At 49.3% G+C, this 26,121-nt stretch overlaps 1 protein-coding gene across 1 annotated transcript; it reads left to right on the forward strand.

The window, feature by feature from the left end:
- Positions 1-1,732: 1,732 nt before the first annotated feature.
- LOC115512901 (transmembrane emp24 domain-containing protein 11-like) lies at positions 1,733-25,116 on the forward strand. The gene is given in 6 exon segments (XM_030314405.1): positions 1,733-1,873; positions 1,876-1,995; positions 15,412-15,512; positions 23,105-23,230; positions 23,953-24,099; positions 24,894-25,116. Coding segments are annotated over 6 exon segments (714 nt in total). The 5' UTR covers positions 1,733-1,803; the 3' UTR covers positions 25,044-25,116.
- Positions 25,117-26,121: the final 1,005 nt, after the last annotated feature.

Raw genomic sequence — 26,121 nt, forward strand, 5'->3', positions numbered from 1 at the left:
AGAGCAAAAGATTTAAGAGACATGATCAAGTACGATGCGTGGATCCTGTTTAGATGCTGGTTCAAACAGATCAACGGCAAAGAGACCCTCCCAATCGGGGGAACGGACTATGATCTGGGTGTTGGATGGCAGGAAGGACTCGTATTAATTTTGTTAGGTCATCACAACTGTGCTCACAACAGCGTGGTGCTTTATGGCTTGTTTTTCAGTCTTTACAGGTCAGAGGTGCATCGAAGTCCTGATGGGTAAAAATGACGTCTGGTCAAGAATGTGCTTTAAAATAGTCCAGGAAATGGGGCACCCAGGTGGCTCAGTCGGTTAAGCATCCAACTCTCGACTTTGGCTCAGGTCATGATCTCACAGTCCGTGGGCTTGAGCCCCGCATCGGGCTCTGCGCCCCTGCAATGCCATGTGGAGCCTGCCTGGGAGTCTCCCTCTCTCTCTGTTCCTCCCCCACTCGTGCTGTCTCTCTGTCAAAATAAATAGATAAGCTTAAAAAGAAAAAGTTCAGGGACGACTGGGTGGCTCAGTCGGTTAGGTGTCTGACTTCGGCTCAGGTCACGATCTCGCGGTTTGTGAGTTCAGGCCCGCATCGGGCTCTGTGCTGACAGCTCGGAGCCTGGAGCCTGCTTCGGGTTCTGTGTCTCCCTCTCTCTGCCCCTCCCCCGCACACACTCGTTATTGTTATTTTTTAACTTCTTTCTTTAAAAAAAATTTTTAAATGTTTATTTATTTTTGAAAGAGAGAGAGAGACAGAGCGTGAGCAGGGCAGGGGCGGAGAGAGAGGGAGACAGAAATGGAAGCAGGCTCCAGCATCTGAACTGTCAGCACAGCCCCCGACGCGGGGCTTGAACTCATGAACCGTGAGATCACGACCTGAGCCGAAGTCGGCTGCTTAACCGATGAGCCACCCAGGCACCCAACTTTTTTTCTTTTAATATTTACTTATTTTTAAGACAGACAGACAGAGTGCGAGCAGGGGAGGGGCAGAGAGAGAGGGAGACACAGAATCCGAAGAAGGCTCCAGGCTCCGAGCTGTCGGCACAGAGCCCGATGCGGGGCTCGAACCCACGAAACGCGAGGTCGTGACCTGAGCCGAAGTCAGACGTCTAACCGACCGAGCCACCGAGGTACCCCTGTTTTTTTTCAAAGAGGGTGTACAAAACCCGTGAAACCCCCGTCAGCTCTGTGGGCCAGTTACCTGTCCCCCCACGGGTGTCAAATTGCCGGTGTCCATAGCGGCTCCGAGCTCTCTGAGCTCGCAGAGTGTCACCACTGGGGGGAGCTGGGTGACGGGACAGATTTATTTCAAAATAAAAGGTTTAAGAAGAAATCCTTGTTTACCAGAGCTGGAAGGACCTGAGGGGCCACATGGGGTGATCGCAGCTCAGACTCACAGCCAGGCCTCAGTTAAACCGGGCTCTCACCTCCTCCTCGTCCACACGCACCGCCCCTCCCCTGCACCCCTGCCCTCGGTTCTCACCCCCTGGCACAAAGCTCACATCCCCCTCCCCCGCGGGACAACCAGGGACGAGGGACAGGACCGCGAGGGCGGGGCTGTTGCTGGTGGTGCTTCAGGGTTTCGACCGTGCTGGTCCCTTGGCCCTGCGTTGTCTTTCGTCCCCTCGTCACATTTCAAAGTCCTTAAAAAGAGATCAGAAGGAGTTGTGAGGCCACCGTGCCTGGAAAGGCCCCAGGTTCAGACATCATTTTATCTTGTTCCCTGGGAATTGCTGCCGTCACCCGCCCCAGGGCAGCCGCCACATGTTACTTCTCACGGAAATCAATTGACAGAACTGTCCAATGGAAGACGAGCGCCCACTGAGCAGCGCACTTGTGATCGAGCCGTTTCAAGGAGAGCGCTACCCAGAGATGCGACGTTAACGTTTATTTTCGGTTTGTGCTTTTCACTCTCGACGGCTTTTTATTTCCACGCGGGGGAACGAGAGGAGAAGTGCATAATAGAAGACATTCCCAGTGACACCCTGCTGACAGGTGGGTAGCTCCACTCAGCGTGTCGCCTTACGGGACCGTGCTGGTTTCTTGGTGCTGAGCTGTCTGGCGGGGAGTAGCCCGCTGTGTGGTTTCCTCTCGAGAGAGTGTATCGAGGTTGACGAACCTGACCCGAAAGTAGCCTTGGGAGTGAACCGCATAATCCATAGACCGGGAAACAAAGACATAGCACCACAGAATCCAAGCCTGATTGGTCTTTCCGGTCGTCGGGTTTCGTGAAGGAAAAGAATTTCTGGTCCCATTAATCATGCTAATCGTGGTCCGAATTCTCAAAGGTAAGTGATGTCTCCGGCTTGGTGCAGCGAAAATAGCAGGAAACAGCACACGTTAATATGTCTCTGAGCCTCAGGCCCCGGAGGCTCACGGTGTCCCGCGGGGAGTGGTGCTGGAGGGGGGGCAGGGGTACGCAGATCTGAGACGCTTTCCAAGCAAGCGTCCATAAAGCCGGCCACGGGCACGGAGATTTCTGCACGTTCCCCGCACCGCCTCCAAGCTGTCTCCGTTCAGCTGAGCTGCCCTGGCCTGCTGAGGAAGAAAACAGGTGCCCAGGGCCGCAGAATCGCCATGGTAAATACAGTACCTCCAACGTTCAGGTAAGATTGGCATCAGGTTCCCTGATTTTCACGCCAAAAGGGAGAACACAGCAGAATCTCCGTAAGTGCAGACCACGATTCCCGTCTCACGCTGAATAGTGTCAAATGCTCCTCTCCACTCACCCCCTGATGGGGGAGCCCCGCTGCTGTGGCAACTCCGAGGAGTGGCGTTTGGGACGTGCGGCGTGAGCAGGGCCGCCCAGATCCAAGGCCGTGTGCCCTTGGCCAAGCTACGGAAGCTGTTCTGCTCCCATTTGTCAAAGGGATAAAACTAATAATGTCACCTGTTTCTTCCTGTGATGGCGACTGAATTAATATTTGTAGCTGCGCTTAGAATGCAGCCAGGCACACAGAACACACGGTTGCCTGCGCACGCCCCCGACCCGGCTCGCCTCCCTGGGGACACGTGACTCGGAGGTGCCGAGCTCCGTGGCCGGCGGCCATTTTCCTAGTAATCTGTGAATTTCAACCTGCAATGAAGGGGGCAGAGGAGGAGTAAGAGGGACGGGAGCAGCCCGCCCACCCTGCCTGCTACCTTGCGGCCCACCAGCTGGATGGACGTGTCCCGGGCACACCGTGGGGGAGCCTGAGAATCACCTGACCCGCCGGAGGGGTCCGAGGCGGGAAGGCAAATGCAGCCAGAGGGTGGTGTACACGTGGAGGGTCTCGTGCCGGCCCCCCGGAGGCCTGAGTCAGGAGCCTCTTTGGCTCCCCGTCCAAACTGTCCTGCTCTGGTCCTTTCCAATTCTGACTGCCCCTCGCCTGCCTCCCCAAGCCTCCATCTGTGTTCTGCCTCCTCTGTGGTCTTCCTAAGCCATCGCCCCCGTGCAGTTATTTAGGGCCAGAGCTCAGCCACCTACAGTTCTAACTACAGGGAAATTGTGGAAATGCGTCGGGACACATGTTTTTAAATATTTTAAAAAGAGGATATGCCTTGAGGAGCCTGGCTGGCTCAGTTGGTAGAGTGTGCGAATCTTGATCTTGGGGTCGTGAGTTCATGCCCCACGTGGGGGGTGTAGATTACTTAATAAATCAAAAAATTAAAAAAATGTTAAATGCCACCAATTATAAAACCCCATTATTAAAAAAGAGAGAGGGGGCGCATGGGTGGCTCGTCGGTTAAGCGTCAGACTTCGGCTCAGGTCCACCATCTCACAGTTTGTGGGTTCGAGCCCCGTGTCGGGCTCTGTGCTGACAGCTCAGAGCCTGGATCCTGCTTTGGATTCTGTGTCTCCTTCTCTCTCTGCCCCTCCTCCACTCACACTCTGTGTCTCGCTCTCAAAAAATAAATAAAACATTAAAAGAGAGAGAGAGAGAGAGAGAGAGAGAGAATGTAGTCCTTAAGTCCCATAATATGCTAATGGAGAAAAAAATACTTGATTAATCCCCGAGAGAGAGAGAGAGAGAGAGAGAGAGAGAATGTAGTCCTTAAGTCCCATAATATGCTAATGGAGAAAAAAATACTTGATTAATCCCCCACCTAAAAAAAGGCAAGAAGGAAAGGATGAGGAACAAGGAACAAATAGGATAAATGGAAAACAATTAGCAACATAGTAGGCATAAACCCAACTACATTTTATATTACATTCAGTGCAAATGGACAAAACTCTCCACCTAAAAGACAAAGGTCATCAGGCTGGATTTAAAAACAAAACAACTATATACTGTTCCCAAATGAAACACTTTAATTTTTTTCTTTTTTTTTAAAAGTTTATGTATTTATTTTGAGACAGAGAGAGAGCCAGCATGAAAAGGGCAGAGAGAGAGGGAGAGAGAGAGAATCCCAAGCAGGCTCCACACTGTCAGGGTAAGCCCGATACGGGGCTCTAACTCACAAACTGTGAGATCATGACCTAAGCTGAAATCAAGAGTCAGACGCTCAACTGACTGAGCCACGCAGGCTCCCCCAAAATGAAATACTTTAAGTATAAGGAGAGCTTGAAAGTAAAAGAATGGAAAAAAGACATATATGTAAGTATGAACCAAAAGAAAGTGCAAAGTAGACTTTAAGAAACCAAGTATTACTGGAATCAAAGAGACATACAAATCAACAATATTGGGTTTGATAACAGAAAGATATTTTGCAGGTTTCCTACTTGACTGTTCTGAGTTTCTTCTAAAAGAATTTTGAGCATGATGAGCCATCAGTTAAGTCTCTATTCTTGTCATTGTTTTTCCTTTATTTAAAAAAAAATTTCCTTTAACTATGATTGTATGTGTAATCATCAGCCCATTACTTTGATGTGCCAAATAATGTAATAGCATATCCCAAAATACAATTCCTAAACATTTCATTAAAAATTCCTTTTTTTGGGGAGCACCTGGGTGGCTCAGTCAGTGGAGCATCTGACTTCTGCCCAGGTCACGATCCTGTGCTTCATGGGTTCGAGCCCCGCGTCGGGCTCTATGCTGACAGCTCAGAGCCTGGAGCCTGCTTCGGATTCTGTGTCTCCCTCTCTCTCTGCCCCTCCCCCACTCTGCCTCTCTGTCTCCCCAAAATAAATAAACATTAAAAAAATTTTTTTAGGGGCGCCTGGGTGGCGCAGTCGGTTAAGCGTCCGACTTCAGCCAGGTCACGATCTCGCGGTCCGTGAGTTCGAGCCCCGCGTCAGGCTCTGGGCTGATGGCCGGAGCCTGGAGCCTGGTTACGATTCTGTGTCTCCCTCTCTCTCTGCCCCTCCCCCGTTCATGCTCGTCTCTATCTGTCCCAAAATAAATAAACGTTGAAAAAAAAATTTAAAATAAATAAATAAATAAATAAATAAAATTTTTTTAATTCCTTTTTATGGGGCACCTGGGTGGCTCAGTCAGTTAAGCATATGACTCTTGATTTTGGCTCAGGTCAGGATCTCGGTTTGTGAGATCGAGCCCTGCATTGGGCTCATGCTGTCAGTGCAGAGCCTGCTTGGGTCTCTCCCTCTCTCTCTGCCCCTCTTCCCTGCTCGTGCGTGCGCTCTCTCTCTCTCTCAAAATAAAGAAATAAACTTCCAAAAATCCCTTTTATGAGGAAATCTCATCGCACCCTCTGTGTTTCCTTGTTCCTTGTGTGTTGCAGCCCCTATATGTACAGCCAGGACCTTGGCTCAGGTCACCTGCTTACAGCGTGAATCCCTCGCTGACCGCTGTGGGCCGGGTTCTCTGGGTTCCGGGTGCCTGTGCTTCCTGAGCCACAAAACGACTCTGTTTCCACTGCCTGCCTCACTGAACTGCTACCTAGTCTCCGGTGTCCGCGAAGTGAGTCCCTGACGCTCACTCAGGGCGTCCATGGTTGCGAGTGCACGTGCCAAACGCTGCTTGGTTAAGAGGTGCCAACCCAGAATGTGCTTATATTTCATTTTTAGGCGACCATTAAAATGAAAACAAACATGTTAAGGCTTTCCAGGGTCTGTGGGGCTCTGAGGCCACGTCTGAGATCCCCGGTCCGGGAGAGCACACACCAGTGACGTCTCCTTCTGTCTTCACCTCTGAGGTACGATGGGATCCAACGAAACACGCCCATCTAGAAAGCCTGAGAGAGACGACCTCGGGGCCGGTCATCCAAATCCACCGGAAGGAGTGTTTTTGCTTGTCGGGACTACAAATAAATAGCCTGCGGTGGGTCTGAGGAATCGACCTTCCCCGGGTGGAGGCAGCTCGGGGCGCCTCTTAAGGCAGAGCCCGGCCTCTGGTGTCAAAGAGGTATGCTTTGCAACCACCTTCGTGGCCCAATAGCTTGGTGACTTGGAGCTCTGTGTCCTTATCTGTAAACCAGAGCTCACACCTGCCCCGGAGCAGCGAAGCACCTGGCGTGGCCCGTGACCAGACGCAGGTGTTCACCAGTGTTAGCCCCCACCCTTCCGGGCTCTGGCTCCGACCTTATCAACTTGGCCTCCCGGGCTCTGTCCTAAACTACCAGAACAGGTGCGGCCCTGACTCTGGCTCCGCATCCCCCCGCCCAGCCCCCGCCCCCGAAAGGAAGGACACTGCCTGAGAAGCAGAGGAGAGGGAGGGAGCTCTGGCAGAGGCAGGGGCTTGGGGGGGGGGGGGGGGAAGCTGTGTGTTACCGCTGCTGACCTGATGAGTTTTACTTGCTGGTCCTTGGAGACATTTTTCAAACAAGGCTGTTAGTCCCTCGTGAAAAGCAGGCCCTGAGAGAGAGAGAGATGCACCTTGGAGCACAGTGATCATAGTGTGGGAGACCGTTTTTTTTCTTTTCTTTTTTTAAGAGAGACAGGGATGGGCTGAGAGAGGGAGAGAGAAAATCTGAAGCAGGCTCCAGGCTCCACACCGTCAGCACAGAGCGTGACATGGGGCTCGAATCCACAAACCGTGAGATCATGACCTGGGCTGAAATTAAGAGTCAGACACTCAACCGACAGAGCCAGCCAGGCGCCCCAGAGACTGTTCCCTAAAAAGAAAACAATTAGAATTCAGAACCAATAGAAATTTTGCTCCTGGTCGCTCCCGTTCAAAAGGTCCCTAGATGGGGCATCTGGCTGGCTGAGGTCCTGGTCTCATAGTTTGTGAGACGGAGCCCCCCTGCGGGCTTGCACTGACCGTGCAGGGCCTGCTTGCGATTCTCCTCTCTCTCTGCCCTTCCCCTGCTTGGGCACACTCGTATTCTCTCTCTAAAAAAAAAGGTCCCTGGATAGGATTCAGTTTGCCCAAATACCCAGGGTTTTTGCATTTTCTTCGGGGCGTTAGAGGTGGGACACAGGACAAGCGACCAAGTTCCGCGAGTGCTTTTGTTCGCCCTCCCCTGGGGCAGCTGCGTTCGCATTTTCGTGGAGGCCGCGCCCACCGCAGGGCTGGGTCAGGTCAGGTCCCCCCCCCCCGAAGCTGACCCGAGCCGGGAGAGGGGGGTGAGGGGGCCGGAGCGGCCCCAACATGTGGTCCACGTACGTGCGCCTGCGAGTCAGGGCAGCTGTCCCCCCTCCCCCCCACCGGCGAGGACCCGCGCTTCCGGCCCCAGATGTCACTAATGCCACCTGAGACCGTGCCGCAAGCCCTTTGCGAACCCGCCGCCGGTTTGGGAGAAACGTCTGTGATGCTTCCAATCACTTCTCCGAGTTGAAACACGCCGATTCCCGAGGATACACGGGAGGAGGAGGTGTCCACCACCTGGCAAACCGCCGTGGACAACGGGCTCACGTTAGCGGGACAGAGAGCAGGCGAGAGCCCAGCAGACACTTCGTGACAGGGGAGAACCCAAAGAGCCGGCAAGTGGCGGACAGGCGCTCGCCCTGCCGTCGGTGGGAAAAACAAGAGCAAAGCCCAGCGAGATGCAACCAACCCCCAGCAAGCGGCCGAGTGTTCACGTGTCCGGCAGGCGCAGGGCCTCACAACGGGGCACGAGCTTCGCCACCGCCGAGGCCACGGGACCGCTCCCCACAGGGCTGCACACCCGTGTCCACGTGCCGCCAAACTTACGCGGCGCCGCTCGTAAGGGCCCCAAGCCGGACCCTGCTCACGTGCCCGCCGACAGACAGGTGCCACGTGGCCGCTTCGCGGGGCAGCAACGCCGGACGGTCCGTCCTGCCCACGACGGCGCAGACGGACCCGCTGACGCGTGTGGACACCAGAGCGCGTCCGCAGCCCGTGCGTCTGTACCAGTCAGAATGCGGCCGCCCTTAGGAGTTAGGTAGTGAGCGGGGGCGTTTGGGAAGCGGACGGTTTCTGACCAGGGTGATGCAGGTGTGAGCTGCCCGCTGACGGTGTGCGTGTCACGAGGACCTCCGTCGGCCGCACCCACCTCACCGCGCTCCCCCTACATGGAGTCTGCATGCGGCTGACCGGTGTGTAGGGAAACAGAGAGTCCTCGGGGAACCCGGAACGTTCTGGAAGACATCGCTCCGTGTTCAAAGCTACTCCTGAGGGCGCTGGCTCTCTGTGCCAGGTCGCACCAGGGGTCGACCAGACGACCGGGCCGCTGACCACCGCGCCGCGGGGCCTCCTGTGCTTCCATTCTTCCGCTCATGCTCAGCACTGACAAACAACACTGGGCCTTTCTTCAGCTCTCTGTGTAGACTTCACTTTAGGTAACAGCAGAATAGTTAGGTCTACCGGAAGACGGTCACATAACTGGGTGGGAAAATCAGGTCACAGGTAGTATCTACAGGTTGCCTTCACTTCTTACAAAATATGCAACACACATTTACAGCAGAGAGACCAGAAGGGCAATACTGATCACCAAAACCTTCTCGAGGGGACTTTTGCTTTTTAAACTTCCTACAGTGAATGCACCTGACTAGTCTCGTACCAATCCAATGGCCCTCGGTCGCAGCCGAGGAAGACGCACGGTCTGGGGTGGAAGGCACAGCCACATCAGGGGTCACAGGGCGGGGCCGAGTGCCTGGACAGGGTGTGCACGGGTCCCCGGGGGACTGGAGTGCTGCGTGTACACGGCCCGGGAAGGGACTCTGCCTGCCGGGCACCCAGCGGCTCCCAACCAGGGCTCCCTGGAGGGAACACCCTGGAAGGGCACCTAGGAAGCGAGGTCGGCCGGGAGCTCTGTGTGAACCACACCTGAGCTTTAACACGCACGCACATGCACACGCACACGCACGCACACACACCACACTTGCCACGCACACACGTGCACACACACCACACGCGCGCACACAGAGACCAAGGCCGCGGAGTGAGTGGTGTGGTTTGAAGCGAGGGGGCCAAGGCCCTCGATTTGGAACTCAAGCTGAGTTTTCATCCTGGCTTGGCCTGTTATCATCTGGATGGTTTCAGATGAGCCATTCGCCTCTTCAGCCTCAGGCTCCGCACCTGTGCAAGTGCGTGTCATTACCAACACTGCAGGGTCGGAGGGTTCAGCGGGAGGCGAGAGAAGTCAGTGCCCACGAAGCCCAATAACAACGGCAGAAATAAGTCATCAAGTGCTTACACAGCGCTCACGCGGGCTAAATTCTGCACCGAGCAACTTGCAAATGCCAACTCACTTAACTCCTCACCCCCTTCGGGATACACCCGTTATTATGCGGTTTCGCTCAAGGGTAGACTGAGGCATAGAGCGGGGCAGTGCCCTGCCCGTGTCCCAGCTCCTAGCCAGGACTCCCCGCCGCTCAATCGACGTGCGGTGAGAAGCGTGACGGGGCAGCCTGTCCCTGTCCACACTTTTGCCTTTGTCCCATGTTCCATCCCGCGGTGGTGACCTCCCTCCACCTCCGCCGGCCCCTGAACAATGCTTCTCCACTGCCATCTGGTGGCATCCCAGGGGCATGACACCTCCCGCCTGCCCTCCTCCCACCTTGGGGGCCGCAGATCGAGGCGAAGCGACGGAAACCACTCCCACTCATTCAGACAACTCAGGCGGCCTCCAGGATCACTGGCGTCGTGACGCTGAGCCCCACTCATTCGTTCAAAATCTTCATTGAACGTGTCACAGAACCTCATGGAGCCTCTACCATAGAGCCGAACACTGCTCTCGGCTAATGGCCGGGCCCAAGAGGCCCACGCAAGACGAACACAGCATGTTCCCCGAGTTCTAGCACCTTACAGAACGTACGCCTGACCGCTAGACCAGTTGGCAGGCTGACCGGAATGGCCCAGTATGGGCAAGGGTAGGAATGGCAACAGGAGCAAACTCCCAGAGAAAGTGGGGGGGGGGGCTTGACTAAGCGGGGACACCCCAACCGCTCCGAGACACAGGCAGCAAGGGTGAGTTCCGGAGGGGTTAAGACACTTGGTGGCGGCCAGACGGAGACGCTGACTATTCCCATCGGAGAGGCGGGGGCGGGCGTGCCGGAGGCGGGCCGGGCGGAAGACGAGGCTCATCTCACAGAATGGGAAGCTCGTGAAACAGATTTCCAGGTGGTCACACATTTGGAAAGTGATCCGTCTGCCTGGCCGTGTGCCCCCCCCCCCGCCCCCCGCCCCCCCAAGAACACTCAGCTGCTTCCGCAGAGGTGCCTGCCTGATCGGGCTCTGGGCTTTCTTGCTCCAGTTGGTGAAAGTTCCGTAAGTTCTTGAAGAGAAGGGCCTACCGTGCCCTTGCCGGGGGGCGTGCACTGGGTGTCCGGCGGGTCCTGGCGGCTGGCGGTCCTTCCAGCTTCCACCTCCTTGCAGGTTTCTCTCCATTACTGACCAGCGTGGTCCAACTCCAGCAGTGCCTGTGTGGTCTCCTTTCGGCTGTTTTCCTTCGTGGGCTCTCACACTCCGCCTATGCCTTAAGGGTGACGTCTTCTTAGTGACTTGACCCCTTCTCATTATGTAATGTCCCTCTTTGCCCGTGGTAATTTTCATTGCTCTGAAGTCCACTTTACTGGATACTTACAGAGCCACCCACGCTCTTTTATTAACATCAGAATGATTTACCCTTTTTATCCGCTTACCTTTAACCTACATACAGCGTTACAATCAAAGTGATTTCCTCATACGCTGCGTACTATTGGGTCATTAGAGAACCCCTATTCTGCCTATCTTGGTCTAATCTGTTTAGACCACCTATCTCTACACGTAATTATTACTGCAATGTATACTGTCTGGATTCCGGTCTGCTATTTTACTGTTTTGCTGTTTGCTCCCTTTGCTTTTTGTTCCTGTTTTCCATTTGCTACCTTTCTGCGGGTCACTTCAGTGTTTTATAATAACCCGTTTTTGCTTTATCTATAGTATTTTTCACTATACCTCTTTGTACAGTTTTAGTAGTGTTTGCTCTAGGGATTGCAACGCACATACTTATCACAGTCCCATGAGGATCGATATTTTGGCATTTTTTTCAAGAGGAACGTACAAACCTTAATGACCATGGAAGTGCCTTTGCCCTCCCCACCCTTTATAATATAGTTGTTCTTAAATGTAACCTCTACATACTTTGAGAATCGCATCAGACAATATTATTGTATACTGTTGCTTTCAACTGTCAAACAATTTTAAAAATAGAGAATGCTCTGTCATCATTTCCCTACTCTGTCATTCTCTTCTTCCCTCCTGGTGTTCCAAATTTCCTTATTATTCTCTTTCTGTTTGAAGAACTTCCTTTAGCGAGTTTTTTTTTTTAACTTTTTAATGTGTATTTATTTTGAGAGAGAGAAAGAGACAGAGAGCAAACAGAGGAAAGGCAGAGAGAGAGAGAGACCCAGAATCTGAAGCAGGCTCCAGGCTCTGAGCTGTCAGCACAGAGCCCGATGCGGGGCTCAAACCCACGAACTGTGAGATCATGACCTGAGCCGAAGTTGGACGCTTAACCGACTGAACCACCCAGCGCCCCTAGAAATTATTTTAAGGCAGGTTTCTGGTGAAAAATTCTCTTAGTTTTCCTTGACCTAAGAATATTTCGCCTTCATTCTGAAGGGTATTCCGCTGGATATAGAGTGTGGTTTGACAATTGTTTTCTTTCAACGCTTGAAAATGTGCTACTATCCTTCCGGCCTCCATGTTTCTGATGTGAAGTTTACTGTCATTCAAACTGTTGTTCCGTTATCAGTCATGCTGGTTCTATTTCCATATCTATTTTGTCTTGTGAAAATGAGTAAAAGGAAGCCTCATTGGAATGGAGTCGGGTGGCCCCAGGGAGCTCTCAGCCCTACCACTCCGGGTCATTGCAGACCAACAGGAAACGACGCACCTTGCGGCTGGATTTCCACCGTAGCTACTACTCGCCCAGCCCATCAGGAGGAAGGAGGTTTCCCTCCTCCCACCCAGCAACAGTTCCAGGCCAATGAGAGACTCCGCAGCCCAACCATGAGAGACAATTACAGCCCCGCCAATGAGAGACTGCCAGGGGTCAGCCAATGAAAAGCACTACACTGCCAGCTCCCATTTCCTCCCAAGGACTTTCTGTTTTACAACAGCCCTCCTACCCCCCTTTCCTCTATGAGAGAGCATCCTCTGCTTTGTTCTCCCACTGCGCCTTTTGCCGCGTTGATTCTGTCGTGCGCCCCGCGGAACCTCATAGGCAGATGAAAAGATCCGTCTGTGCATCTCACGCCTCCCTGCAACCCTCAGACAGGGTGGGCATCTCCCCAGGACCCCACCCCAGCCCTCGCGTGAAGCATCCAGTGGGGAGGGGTGCAGCTTCCTTCGTGGTACTCCTCTGGGGCAGGGCAGGTGTACCCGAAGGGGCTCCATCCTGCAGGCCCGTCCAGATCCTCTGGCTAAAGAAACCAGGTTTTTCTTGAGCAAGCTTTCTCTTTCCCCTCTCTCTCTTTCCCTCCCTTTGAGTTTGGTCTGCAGTTGCAGATTGCTGTTAGCACCCAGGCCAGGGCAGGCCAGCTGGAGGACACTCGCTGCTGAGTTGCGCTTTGAGTCTTGAGGCTCTCAACCAGGCACCTTTCTCCTACCTTTCGGAGTCTTCTGATTGTTGTTTTACACATTTTGCCCAACGTTTTTGGTTGTCATTAGCAGAAGGAATAGGGTGGAATGGGCTTACTCCATCTTTTCTAGAATCATCAGTGATCCTTAACAACTCTTTTTTAATGTTGATTTATTTTTGAGAGAGAGAGAAAGAGAGACAAAGCATGAGCAGGGAGGGGCAGAGAGAGAGGGAGACAGATTCCGAAGCAGGCTCCAGGCTCTGAGCTGTCCGCACAGAGCCTGATGCAGGGCTCGAACCCATGGACCATGAGATCATGACCTGAGCTGAAGTCAGCTGCTTAGCTGACTGAGCCACCCAGGCGTCCCCATCAATGATACTTTTAAAAAGATCTCCTGGAGATGGGCCCTTGAATCGGCATACAATGTGCGTTTGGTACAGTTTCTTAAATGTCTGGAGGGACAAAGGGCCAGTACGGTTAAAAGGCGCCTAGGACCAAGCGCAGGCAGGGCTTGAGACTTTGCTGTGGACCTTCCCGTGCCAGGAGGTGGTCTCTTCCGGTGTTCCCCCCAGAGTGCCCCACTTTGCAGGGGCTGCTCCCTACAGTCGACGTTCCGTCAGGCGACGTGCCCATCGGGGACCTGTCTCCTCGCCATCCAGGGAGGCCACGTGGCCCTGCGCCTGTAGTTCTGGGCTTTGGAATCACACTACCTTGACTCTAATTCTGCCCCTACAACTCACTAGCTGCACGACTTTCTGTCTTGGAGATTCAGCTTCCAACTGTAGGCTAGGGACAGTATGCAGAATCACCCACTCACACCTGGTCCAAGTCACCCCCCGATTCCTGCTTCCACTCTGGATCCTTCAGTCTTTTCTCCACATGACAAATATTTAATTTTTTTTATGTTTATTTTTGAGAGAGACAGAGAGAGACTGAGTGTGAGCAGGGGAGGGGCAGAGAGAGAGAGGCAGGCACAGAGTCCGAAGCAGGCTCCAGGCTCCGAGCTGTCAGCACACAGCCCGACGCGGGACTCGGACCCACGAATCGGGAGATCATGACCTGAGCCGAAGTCGGATGCTTAACCGACTGAGCCACCCAGGCGCCCCCACGCGACAAATAGTTTAAAGTGAAAGCCACTTGATTTCACGCCTCCAGATAACTACTTCCCCGATCCCAACAACGGATGTGCAGGCTCTCTGTGATCCTGCCCCTGCCATACTCTCAACCTCATCTCCTAGCGTTCTCTGCCTGCCGTCCTCACCCCAGCAGCCCTGCTGTTTCCTTGGTTACCCCAGGCATGCTCCCACCCAGGACCTCTGCATACACTCCTGCAAGGAACAGTCTTTCCCCAGATGGAGGCAGCATCGTGTGGCAGTAGGGGAGAGACACTGCATGGCCTGGGTTTCAGTCCTGACTCTGCCACTTGCTAGGTGTGTGGCCTTAGGCAAATTACTTTTTGTTTTGGTTTCATCATATGTAAACTTGTCATAAAAAATAGTCGCCTGTTGTCATGAAAATTCAGACTACATGTGTAAATTCTCTAGAATGCTTGGCAAATACTTAGAACTGAATGTGATGTAGAGACAGAAACATGTTTATAAGGATGCTCAGTACGAAATTATATACATCGTTTACTCCCCTAATCTTTTGGTTCTTCACTCAAACTTCAGGGGCACCCCGACTGCCCTGTCGAATTCTCCAAGTCCCCTCTCCCTGTCACCTGCTTTTTCTTACAGCGTCCTTGTGTATTGTATACTTATTCCCTGTTGTCTGTTTCTCTCTGTACGAGAGCTCCGTGGAAACAAAGATAGTGTCTATTTTGTTCACGTCTGTCCTCACTCCGGAACGGTGCTGTCACTGGGGAAGGGGCTCATTGTATAGTTATCAGTTGACCTTGGTTGAAGGAATAGAAATGCCTCCTCGAAGCACATTTCAAGAATCGATGGGGCGGCACATTAAGTGCTCAGCACAGTGCCTGGCACACACAAGGACTATTAGCTATTTTTCAATGTTTTTCAATAAACGTGAACTCCTTTCATTGGCATCGTACCTGGCAAGGGCTGAAGGGGAAAGGTAAGCCATACGACGCTTTCGTGCCCCAAAGGAGAAAGTGGGAGGCTCTCTCAGGGACGCAGACCCGAGCGGGAGCCTTGACAGCAGGGGAAGGAAGGACTCGACAGGACACGCCTAGGCCTCAGCAAAGGAATTGTGCTGGGTGACAGACACAGCTACTGGGACTCGAGGCAGAAATTTGTCACGGCTCTTTATTTTTTCAACAGCCCTCGCAGCTCTGAGACTTAGGAGGGACTTAGCTTATCCCCTTTTTCCGAGGGAGCCGAGTGCAGAGCGGTGAAGTCACGTGTGAACACGAGCCCACGCCTTCCTCTCTCCTCCGGGGCCTTGCCGCTCGGCCACGGGACCTAATCACCAGGACCTCAGCTCTTTACGCTAACGGTGTTTTCTATTCAGATCAACTGAAAAGAAAATTCATTTATCAGTTAACGTTACGTAAATATCTCTTACCCCTATCTTGTAATGAACATCTCGCGTTTGTGAAACAGGGACTTTCAGGATCCAGCAATGGGACACACGCAGACACGACTTCCTGGAGTCGGCTCCGGGTCTGGGAATGTTTGTGACTGTTACAACCTACAATGATGAGGTAAAGCATTCTTTGGTGTTTTGTCACTAAAAGTTTCCATTTGCGAAAAACTCTCATGCCATGTATCCCCACAAACTTGAAACGCGTCCGCATAGGCACTCATCAACCAGAGTTTACAGTTTTTCATGTGTACAGCCCCGAAGAGAGGCGATGCACAAAGACGTGGCGAGTGCCGCCTCCGGGGAGCCTGTAGTCTGGCTGAAGGGCAGAGACCTTAACGCGAAACATTTTAAAATAATAGAAATGCTAGGCCTCGTGCGCATCATCTTGAGGTCTGCCGGTCGTGCTGGGAAGACGGGACCCCCAGGGCCGAGGCATCCCTGTGGTTTTGTCAGGACCACAGCCTCACCCACGCAGGAGGGCCACAGAGGCGCCTCCGCCCTCCTCCCTGGCAGGCACTTTCTTTAGTTACGTGGCAGCCTCTGGTCTGTTTGGTCCCCTTGGGGTTAAGGGGAGTAGAAAAGGCACCATGGTCGAGTGGGAAGGATGCGGATTTTGGAGTCAGAGCCAAGTTCAAGTATAGACCGTCAAGCTGAATCTTCAGCAGGTTGACTGCTCCAATCCTGTCTTGTCGTCTGTACGTTGGATGTAACGGAGACCTCCAGTCCCCACCACACCAGCTCAAGACACTCTGACTTGCTCGGTCCACGAATTCAAACGCAGTTGCAAGAACTACTTCCCTTTGGACGTGGAGCTGCCCTGGGATGTGCTCGTGGTGGAGCAAAGCCTCACAGAGCAGAACAGGCATTTCCTCTGGGGGGGAGAGGACAGAAAGTTCCTGTTCTCATTACACTGGATGGTTGCCTGGTCCCAGCGCAGGAGATATTTTGACATCCCTGCTCCTGTGGAGATTCCACTCCAGCTGGACTGTGGGCACACTTGAACCTGGCCTGGTACAGCACCTTCTCCTGGTGCGCCTGGCACCGGCCTAATGGTGGTTCTGCCGGAGTCACTTTCCTGACTCCTGTCTGCATAGCTACCTCCCCTCCCTACCCTTATGCTGAGACCCAATTCTTCTTTGTCCTTTTATGAACTGTCTGGAAATGTCTCTATGGCTTATTAAATGCGGAATTGAAATTTTAGTTGAGCTAAAAACTGTCACAGAAATCCCAATTACTGTTTCTAAGACCGAGAAGATTCATTCTTCAAAAGCATAGTTGCCTGAAACAATACCCCCTTCTAAATTTTTTAAATTTTATTTATTTTGAGAGAGACAGTGTGAGTGGGGAGGGGCAGATAGAGGGAGAGAGAGAATCCCAAGCAGGCTCCACACTGTCAGCACAGAGCCCAACTTGGGGCTTGAACCCACAAACCACAAGGTCATGACCTGAGCAGAAACTGAGAGTCAGTGACTTAACTGACTGAGCCACCCAAGCACCCCCTGAAACAATACATCCTTCTAGAAGGGATGAAAAATATTTTCATTCATTCTGCATTTGACAAATATTTATCATGGTCCTAATACATACCCCGCCCTCTTCTTGGCCTAAAAGAGACCAAGTTCTCACCCCATAGGCCTGATTTTCAAGAAAACTCTATTTGAAGGAAGAAGAAACAGCCCTAGTTTCAACATTTCTTACAAGACCCCCTTTTAAGGTCCTTATCAGCACCTTCACAAAGCTTCTGACCATTGTTACCTGATCAGTGTGTCTAGGAGCACAGGGCACTCTAAGTTGCCCCCCTTGGTCATCTCCCCGTTCCTACGGCGTGTGATTGACAGCCCAAGGGAATAACACGGCTGGTAGGGTAGGCAGTAACAACATCTGTGTCCCATACAAACACATGCATTTTGTATCCCATTGTCCATTATTTCCCTAACAGTTGGTGATGTTGAGCATCTTTTCATGCGCTTTTTGGACTTTTTTTCTTTTAGCACTTTGAGTTTATCAATCCACTGCCTTCTGGTCTCCAAAGTTTCTGATGAGAAGTCTGCTGATAATCTTTTTTTTTTTTTTTTTTTTAAGTCTGCTGATAATCTTCTTGAAGATCCCTTCAATGACCATTATGCAGATCCCTGATCTTGGGGGGACAAGGTCATTCGGCCACCCTGGCTTCCTTCCACACGCTACGTGCAAGCTGTTCTAGCGACACACGCACAGCTGCCTGCCATGTGGCTGGGCTGCAGATGCGGATGAGGGCGCGCACGGGGATGGGATGGGTAGCTACTACTGTGCTAAGAGCTGACACTGACCAAAATTAACCACAGTCCACCACCCAAGGCTTCCCCTGGAAGCTGCAAGCTTTCCATAGACTCCATAGTTCCAAAATAGTTACATCAGGCAGATTCCAACAGTGTGATTGTTGTCTAGATGGCAAGACAGACTCCTGGTGCTGCCTACTCCACCATCTTCCCACAATCCTCTTCTGGTTCAAAGTATTTTGAAATTTCTTTTAGGATTTCTTCCTTGCCCCATGTGTTAATTTAAAATGTGCTTAATCTCTAAATGTGTGTTTAATTTCTGAATATTTTAGCATCTTCCAACTATCTTTGTCACTGATTTCTACTTTAACTCCATTGTGCTTTGAGGGTAGACTTTGTATGGTTTCTATTATCATTATTATTTATTGAAATGTAGTTGATGATCTCTACTATTTTAAATGGATTCAGGTGTGTTTTGTGGCCCAGAATGTGGGCTGTCTTGGTGAGTGTGGCCTTGAGAATTTGCATATTCTGCAGTTGGTGGATGAAGTCGGCTACAGACATCCGTTAGGTGCCGTTGACTGATGGTGCTGTTGAGTTCAACGATGTCCTTCCTGACCTGCTGCTGGATCTGCCCGCTCCTGACAGAGGGGTGGGTGTCAGAGCCTCCCGACTACGGGCGGGTTCTCCTCTTCCTCCTGCCGTCCTGTCGGTTTTTGTCTTGCGTAGCTGGGCGCTGTGTTGTTAGGTGCTCACCCTTTAAGGACTGTTTTGTCTTCTTGGATAATTGACCTCTTTGTCATTATGTAAAGCTCTGTTATGTAATTATCCCCGATAACCTTCCTTGATCTGAAGTCTGCTGTATCCAAATATGAGTACTCCAGCTTTTTTGTAAGGTTAGCTTAAAGTTAGCATATACATCTTTCTCCATCCCTTAACTTTTTTAAAACGTTATTTATTTTGAGAGAGAGAGACAGAGAGAACAAGTGGGGAAGGGGCGGAGAGAGATGGAGAGAGAATCCCAAGCAGGCTCCACACCATCGCCACACAGCCGGATATGGGACTCAGACTCACAAACCATGAGATCAAGACCTGAGCTGAAACCAAGAGTCGGACACTTAACTGACTGAGCCACCCAGGTGCCCCCTCCATCCTGTAACTTTTAATCTACATGTGTCTTTATATTTAAAGCAGGTTTCTTATACACAACATACAGTTTTGGTTTTGATCCACTCTGACAATCCCTGTCTTTGTATTGGTACATGTAGACCACTGACATTCAAAGTGATTACTGGTATCACTGGATGAACGTCCACCATGTTTGTTCCCATTTCCTATTCACTGCCCTGTTCTTTGTTCCTATTTTTGTCTCCCACTTTTTCTATCTTTTGTGGGTTTTATTTGAGAGAAAGAGAGAGAGAACACAGGGCAGAGGGACAGAGGGGGAGAGAGAGAATCTCAAGCAGCCTCCTCGCTCAGCATAGAGACCTCCATGGGGCTCTATCCCAGGTCCTGGGATCATGACCTGAGTTGAAATCAGGAGTCAGATGCTCAAGTGACTGAACTACCCAGGAGCTCCAATCTTTCACGACTTTGAGTATTTTATGTGATTCCATTTTGTCTCTTTTCTTAGCATATCAATTATACTTTTTGAACTTTTTTTTTTTTAAATGGTTGCCCTAGAATTTGCAATATGTATTTGCAGCCAACACAAGTCCACTTTCAAGTACCACCATACCTCTTCATGGGGGGTGCACATGCCTTAGAGTAATCAAGCATTCCGGATTCCTCCCTCCTGTCCCTTTCCGTCATGCCGTCCTCCATTTCACTTACACGTGAACTATAACCAAATGCATTGTTGTCATTATTTGAACAAACTAGTATCTATTAGATCAGTTAAGGAAAATAAGTTTTTACTTTACCTTAACTTAGCCCTTCTCTGATGTCTTCCTTTATGGAGATCTGAGTTTCTGAACCATATCATTTTCCTTCTCCTTTGAGAACTTACCAGTTCTTGCAAGGTAGGTCTAGCAATGACAAACTCCCTCAGATTTTCTTTGAGGAAATCTTTATTTCTACTTCACTGTTGAAAGCGAATTGTGCAGGATACAGAATTCTAGGCTGGTGGGTTTCTTCGCTCAATACGTTAAACATTTCGTTCCATGCTTTTCTTGCTTGTGTGGTTTCTGGAGACGTCGGATGTAACTCTTACCTTTGCTCCTTTACAGTGAAGGTGTTTTTCTCCTCTGGCTTCAAGATATTTTTATCATTGATATCGGCAGTTTTATGATATGCCTGGGTGTAGGGTCTTTCTCTGGTTTGGTTTGTTTGGCATTGATCCTGTTTGGTGTTCTCCGAGTTTTCTGGCTCTGTGGCTTGGTGTCCGACACTAACCAGGGGGAAATTCTGTCATTATTGTTTTAGGGATTTCTTCCATTTCCTCCTCTTTCTTCTCCTTCCAGTATGGCCATTACGTGAATGTTACACCTTTAACAATCGTCCCACAGTTCTGGGATATTATGTTCCATTTTTTTTTCAGTCTTTTTTCTCTTTGCTTTTTCAGTTTTAGAAATTCCCATGGACATATCCTTATGCTGGGAGATTCTTTCCTCAGCTGTGTCCAGTCTAATAAGGCCATCAAAAGCATCCTTACTTTCTGTTACAGCATCTAAAAAGTTTCTTAGAACTTCCACCTCTCTGCTTACATTACCCTTTTGTTCTTGGCATACTGCCTGCTCCCTCCGTGAGAGCCCTTTGCATATTAACCACAGTTTTTCCAAATGCCTGGTGTCTACTCATTCCAGTATCCCTGAAATGTCTGAGTCTGGTTCAGATGCCTGCTCTGTCTCTTCAAACTATGTTTTTTGCCATCTAGTAGTAGTCCTTGAAATTTGTGGTTGATGAAAACTGGACATCACGTACCAGGTAAAAGGAACCCAGTACTGGTGCCCACGGTTTCTGCTCTGGTAAGTTGTGATTCTTTGTATTTACTGGTCTCTCCAGTGTTGGGGGCCGTGGTTTACCCTGTGACCTCAATTCTCTGACAGATCTAAAAAGAACTGCTTTTCTTTTTGTTCATCTTTTTACTTGTTAGGACAGAGTGGCAACTTCCAAGCTCCTTGATGACAGACTAGAAGTCCTACACCTGTTCTTATAAAATGGCAAACAATATAGAAATTAGCTAAACAGTAAATCAAATTTGCCCAACAAAAATAACCAACTAACAGGTCGGTGTGTATTCTTCTAAGAATACAGTCTTCTTCTAAGCTTCTGGAAACATACATACATGCGTTTTGCAAATGCTCTTTTTAAAAAATATATTGTCAAATTGGCTTACATACAGCACCCAGTGCTCATCTCATCAAGTGCCCTCCTCCGTGCCGATCACCCACTTTCCCCCTTCCCCTTCCCTCACCCACCATCAACCCTCAGTTTGTTCTCTGTAGTTAAGAGTCTCTTATGGTTTGCTTCCCTCCCTCTCTGTTTGTAACTATTTTTTCCCCTTCCCTTCCCCCATGGTCTTCTGTTAAGTTTCTCAGGATCCACATATGAGTGAAAACATATGGTATGTCTTTCTCTGACTTATTTCACTGAGCATAATATCCTCCAGTTCCATCCACGTTGCCGCAAATGGCAGGATTCCATTCTTTCTCATTGCCAAGTAGTATTCCATTGTGTATATAAACCGCATCTTCTTTATCCATTTGTCAGTTTATGTACATTTATGCTCCTTCCATAATTTGGCTATTGTTGAAAGTGCTGCTATAAACATTGGGGTACACATGCCCCTATGCATCAGCACTCCTATATCCTTGGGTAAATTCCTAGCAATACTATTGCTGGGTCATAGGGTAGTTCTATTTTTAATTTTTTGAGGAACCTCCACACTGTTTTCCAGAGTGGCTGCACCAGTGTGGCTTTGACTTGTATTTCCCTGATGATGAGTGACGTTGAGCATTGTTTCATGTGTCTGTTGGCCATCTGGATGTCTTCTCTGGAAAGGTGTCTATTCATGTCTTCTGCCCATTTCTTCACTGGATTATTTGTTTTTCGGTGTGGAGTTTGGTGAGTTCTTTATGGATTTTGGATACTAGTCCGACATGTCATTTGCAAATATCTTTTCCCATTCCATCGGTTGCCTTTTAGGTTTGTTGATTGTTTCCTTTGCAGTGCAGAAGTTTTTATCTTCATGAGGTCCCAATAGTTCACTTTTGCTTTTAATTTCCTTGCCTTTGGAGATGTGTCAAATAAGAAATTGCTGTGGCTGAGGTCAGAGAGGTTGTTGCCTGTTTTCTTCTCTGGGGTTTTGATGGTTTCCTGTCTCACATTCAGGTCTTTCATCCATTTTGAGTTTATTTCTGTGTACGTTGTAAGAAAGTGGTCAAGTTTCATTCTCCTACATGTTGCTGTCCGGTTCTCCCAGTACCATTTGCTAAAGAGACTGTCTTTTTTCCATTGGATACTCTTTCCTGCTTTGTCAAAGGTTAGTTGGCCATACATTTGTGGGCCCATTGCTGGGTTCTCATATTCTATTCCGTTGGTCTGTGTGTCTTTGTGCCAATACCATACTGTCTTGATGATTACAGCTTACAAATGCTTTTTTAATTAATTTACTGATTTTGACAGAGAAAGAGTGAGATAGAGTGCGAGTCGGGGAGGGGCAGAGAGGGAGGGAGACAGGGAATCTCAGGCAGGCTCCGTGCTGTCAGCACAGAGCCTGATGCGGGGCTTTAACCAACGAACCGTGAGATCATAACCTGAGCCAAAATCAAGATTTGGACACTTAACTGACTGAGCCACCCAGGGGCCCCCACAAATGATTTTTTAAATAAAAAATAGGATCCTATACAAACTGCTCTACCACAGGATATCATGGACACCTTTAGTACAGGTATGGGTATAGTACTCTCTTTTTTGGCCATGAAATATGCCTTTATTTGGCTTTGTCTGAATTTAATCAATCCCCTACTAAAAAGTATTAAAGTAATTTTAAGAAAGCAAGGTTACCATTGCAAATAACACCACACTGAATATCCTTTTACATATAATTTTTTCCACTTGTTCATTTCCATAGAATAAGTTTCCATAGGTAAAACCACTGAGTTGATGGTTATATACATTTTAAGTTTTAATACATATTGCTGACCTGCTCTACAAAATGGCTGTTCAACTCACATTCCCAAATCAGTGTTTAGAGACAGTATTTCTCAATACTATCCCCGGATACTTTTATTTAAATCTTTGACAATCGGATAGCGAATAAGGGATATCTTACTGTGTGTTTGTGTGTGTTGTTTTTCCCAACAAGGCTAAATAATTTTCACATTCATCAACCACTTCATTTCTTCTTTAGGAATAGCACAATTTTTGCTACACGATAGAGGGGAGATTTATTTTTAAGAAGGGAAAGTAGAGAATAATAAACTTAAACTATGGATATCCTCAATCCTAGGTGTTATTGTCCAAGTTATATGGCCCACAAGGAACATTCTATTTTACTTCACATTCACCTGGCGAACACATCATTTGCTTGGAATCTAACTCTACAAGGCTTGTGTCATTTGGAGGGAGTAAGCTGGTGAGTACATGCCTCCCGTGTCCGTGCTGATGAACAGGGCGTCAGTGCTACTCAGGCGTGACACTGGTATGCAGAACCATCACTCCCGACTGGCTAGAGCCTTATGAAAGTCCTGGGACCACATCTCAGTGCAGCAACCACAGAAGGGGCTGCACAGCTTGGAAGGGGTTCAAAGGAGAGGCACGGTGTTGATTAAAGGGCTTGAAAAACAAGAACTGTGAGGGACGGTTAAAAGAACTGTGATCATTCAGGCCTGAAAACAAGCGAAGGCTGGATGGTAAATTAACAACGCAATTGCAATAAATACAACTCTTACATGGCAGATGGTGACTGGTTACTTTCTAAAGGTGCTGAGTGCAGATGAAGAGAATCTGTATGTTAGCATCAGAAATTAAGCTTCACGTAAAGAAAAATTTCCTGAAAGTCATCAAATTCCCTCGGCACCAAAGGCGTTTGCCTAATGGTAAATCTGACGTTCAGGAGGGTGTGAGTACTCTCTCTGGGTCGTGGGTCACCATCTAATGCGTTAATATCACCAAGAAAGACTACTAAGTACGGCAGGGGATTGAGAGCCAGTGAGAGACTAGAAAGAAGCGGGGCCTGCTCTAGAAGGGGCGGGGGGGTGGGGGTGGAGAGAGCTAGGAGAGGAGTCGAGGGGACACAAGGCAGACGTGGAGGGGAGCCGTTTTAAGCACGTTTCTTCCTTGTCACTGTTTGTACAGCGGATTCACTTAGAGATCCGAGTTGGACAACACGACCTTGATGCAGCCGCTGCTCAAGCGAAGGACAAAGTTAATGAAGTTAGCTTCAAGCTGGAACGTCTAATTGAGCAAATTGAGCAAATAGTCAAAGAACAAAACTATCAAAGGGTCAGTCTGCCCATTCGACTTACTCTCTCTCTTCCTGCCAGGAACGCAGCTCTGGAGACAAAGCCCCCAAACTGCAGAGAGAATAGACTGCCTGCTCCCCGTCTCTCTCTCTCCGAGCTAGCACGGTGGGGACACTCAGGGTGAAGGGCAAGAGTGAGCTGTCACTACCTTTTCACTGTCTGCTGGACGGTGAGCTCCTCTAGGAAGGGGGACTGCGGCCCATCCGCTCTTGGGGTGTGAGCCGACAGAGCGAATAAATAAATGCTCCCCAACATCCCTCACGTACATGGAGAGGCGCGGTGTGCCTGCTCTGCAAATGACAGTTCTGTTCTTGTGACACTGTGTGTTTCCGGGTCACTGTGCTCAGTGGACTCTGCTCACACGTGGGGCCAGATCTGCCCCCTGCTCACCTCGTGTCGTCTCCAGACACCAGTTTCCTTGCCTGGAAAATAAGAGGAGGACAGGCGTGCTTGACAGAGTGCCCAGCTTAACGTGAAGCAAGGACGCGGATGATGAAAATCTGTCACTTTGCTCAATGCTGGGAAATAAATGTAAAAGATAATGGATCAAATAGCAGACACTCTACATCAAAATACAAAAACATGCTTTATAAGGTTGATTCTTAGTCCTTGTGTTAAGCTAACAACATGCCCCAGCTTAATCAGATACTGCACTCTGGTATGAGATACTAACTGGGAAATATTAAACGTCTTCAAAGCATATAGCACCTTCCCCTCAAATTCATACATTAAATACTTTAAGAAACTAAACCTGCCTATTTCTCTTCTACATAGGACCGTGAAGAAAATTTTCGAATGACCAGCGAAGATACAAATAGCAATGTGTTATGGTGGGCTTTTGCACAAACATTAATCTTTATCGCAATTGGAATTTTCCAAATGAAACACCTTAAAGACTTCTTTATAGCTAAGAAACTTGTTTAAGATGTTAACAAAGACAACTACTTGCTAATTTGCATAATGTTTGGTTAATAAATCAGTATGTATTCATAACCGAGTATTGCCTTTATGATTTCAAAGATTATCAGAGATTGAAATTCATGTTACAGCATTGTAGCAATGATAAAATATTACTTGAACAATGTAGCTTCTGAGTTTGATAGAATAAGCACACCACCCAGTTATTTTAACTTGGTACAGATCAGCACTGTCCAATAGAAAGAAAATGTGAGCTACATATGTAAATTTTAAGTCTTCTGGTTCCCACATTAAAAAAAAATGGGGTTTTTTTGAAAGGTAAAATTAACCCGTGACACATATTTAACCCAAATATCAAAAATATTACCATTTTAATATGTAAACAGTACAGAATTATTGAGGTAGTTCACGTTTCTTTTTTTAAATTTATTTTTTAATTTATTTTAATTTTTTTAACATTTATTTCTTTTAAGGGAGGCAGAGACAGAGTGTGAGCAGGGGAGGGACAGAAAGAGGAGACACAGAATCTGAAGCAGGTTCCAGGCTCTGAGCTGTCAGCACAGAACCCGGTGGGGGGCTTGAACTCACCGACCACGAGATCGCGACCTGAACTGAAGCTGGACGCTCAACCACTGGCGCCCCATGTTCCTTTTTTGAAATGAACTCTTGGCGACCCAAGTGTATTTTACACTCCAAGCACGTCTCAGTCTGGACCACTCACTTTCAGGGGCTCAACGGTCACATGACATTCATAGCTACAGCGCTGGACAGGGGAGTCCATCCTTCCCCGATTACTGCATTCCACTCCGAAAGCCGCCCTGAACCTCTGCTTTTTTCTAGTTCCCTGAAAGATGGCAACTTCCCTCCACACAAGCAAATGGCCCAGAGTTCTCTGAACCGAGTTCTCGTCCCTGGTCCCCAGTCGGTCCACCTCCACACGTGGATGTAAGCTCTGCTCTTCCGAGCCGTGGAGGAGATGCGGCATCATCCGGGGAGTTCAACCGTGATACAGAACTATTTTCTTTAGCTTTTAACTCTGAAATAATCATAAGCTCACCGGAAGCTGCAAAAATAGTACAAGGAG

The sequence above is a fragment of the Lynx canadensis genome, chromosome B1 (genome assembly GCF_007474595.2).
Source record: "Lynx canadensis isolate LIC74 chromosome B1, mLynCan4.pri.v2, whole genome shotgun sequence".
NCBI lineage: Eukaryota > Metazoa > Chordata > Mammalia > Carnivora > Felidae > Lynx > Lynx canadensis.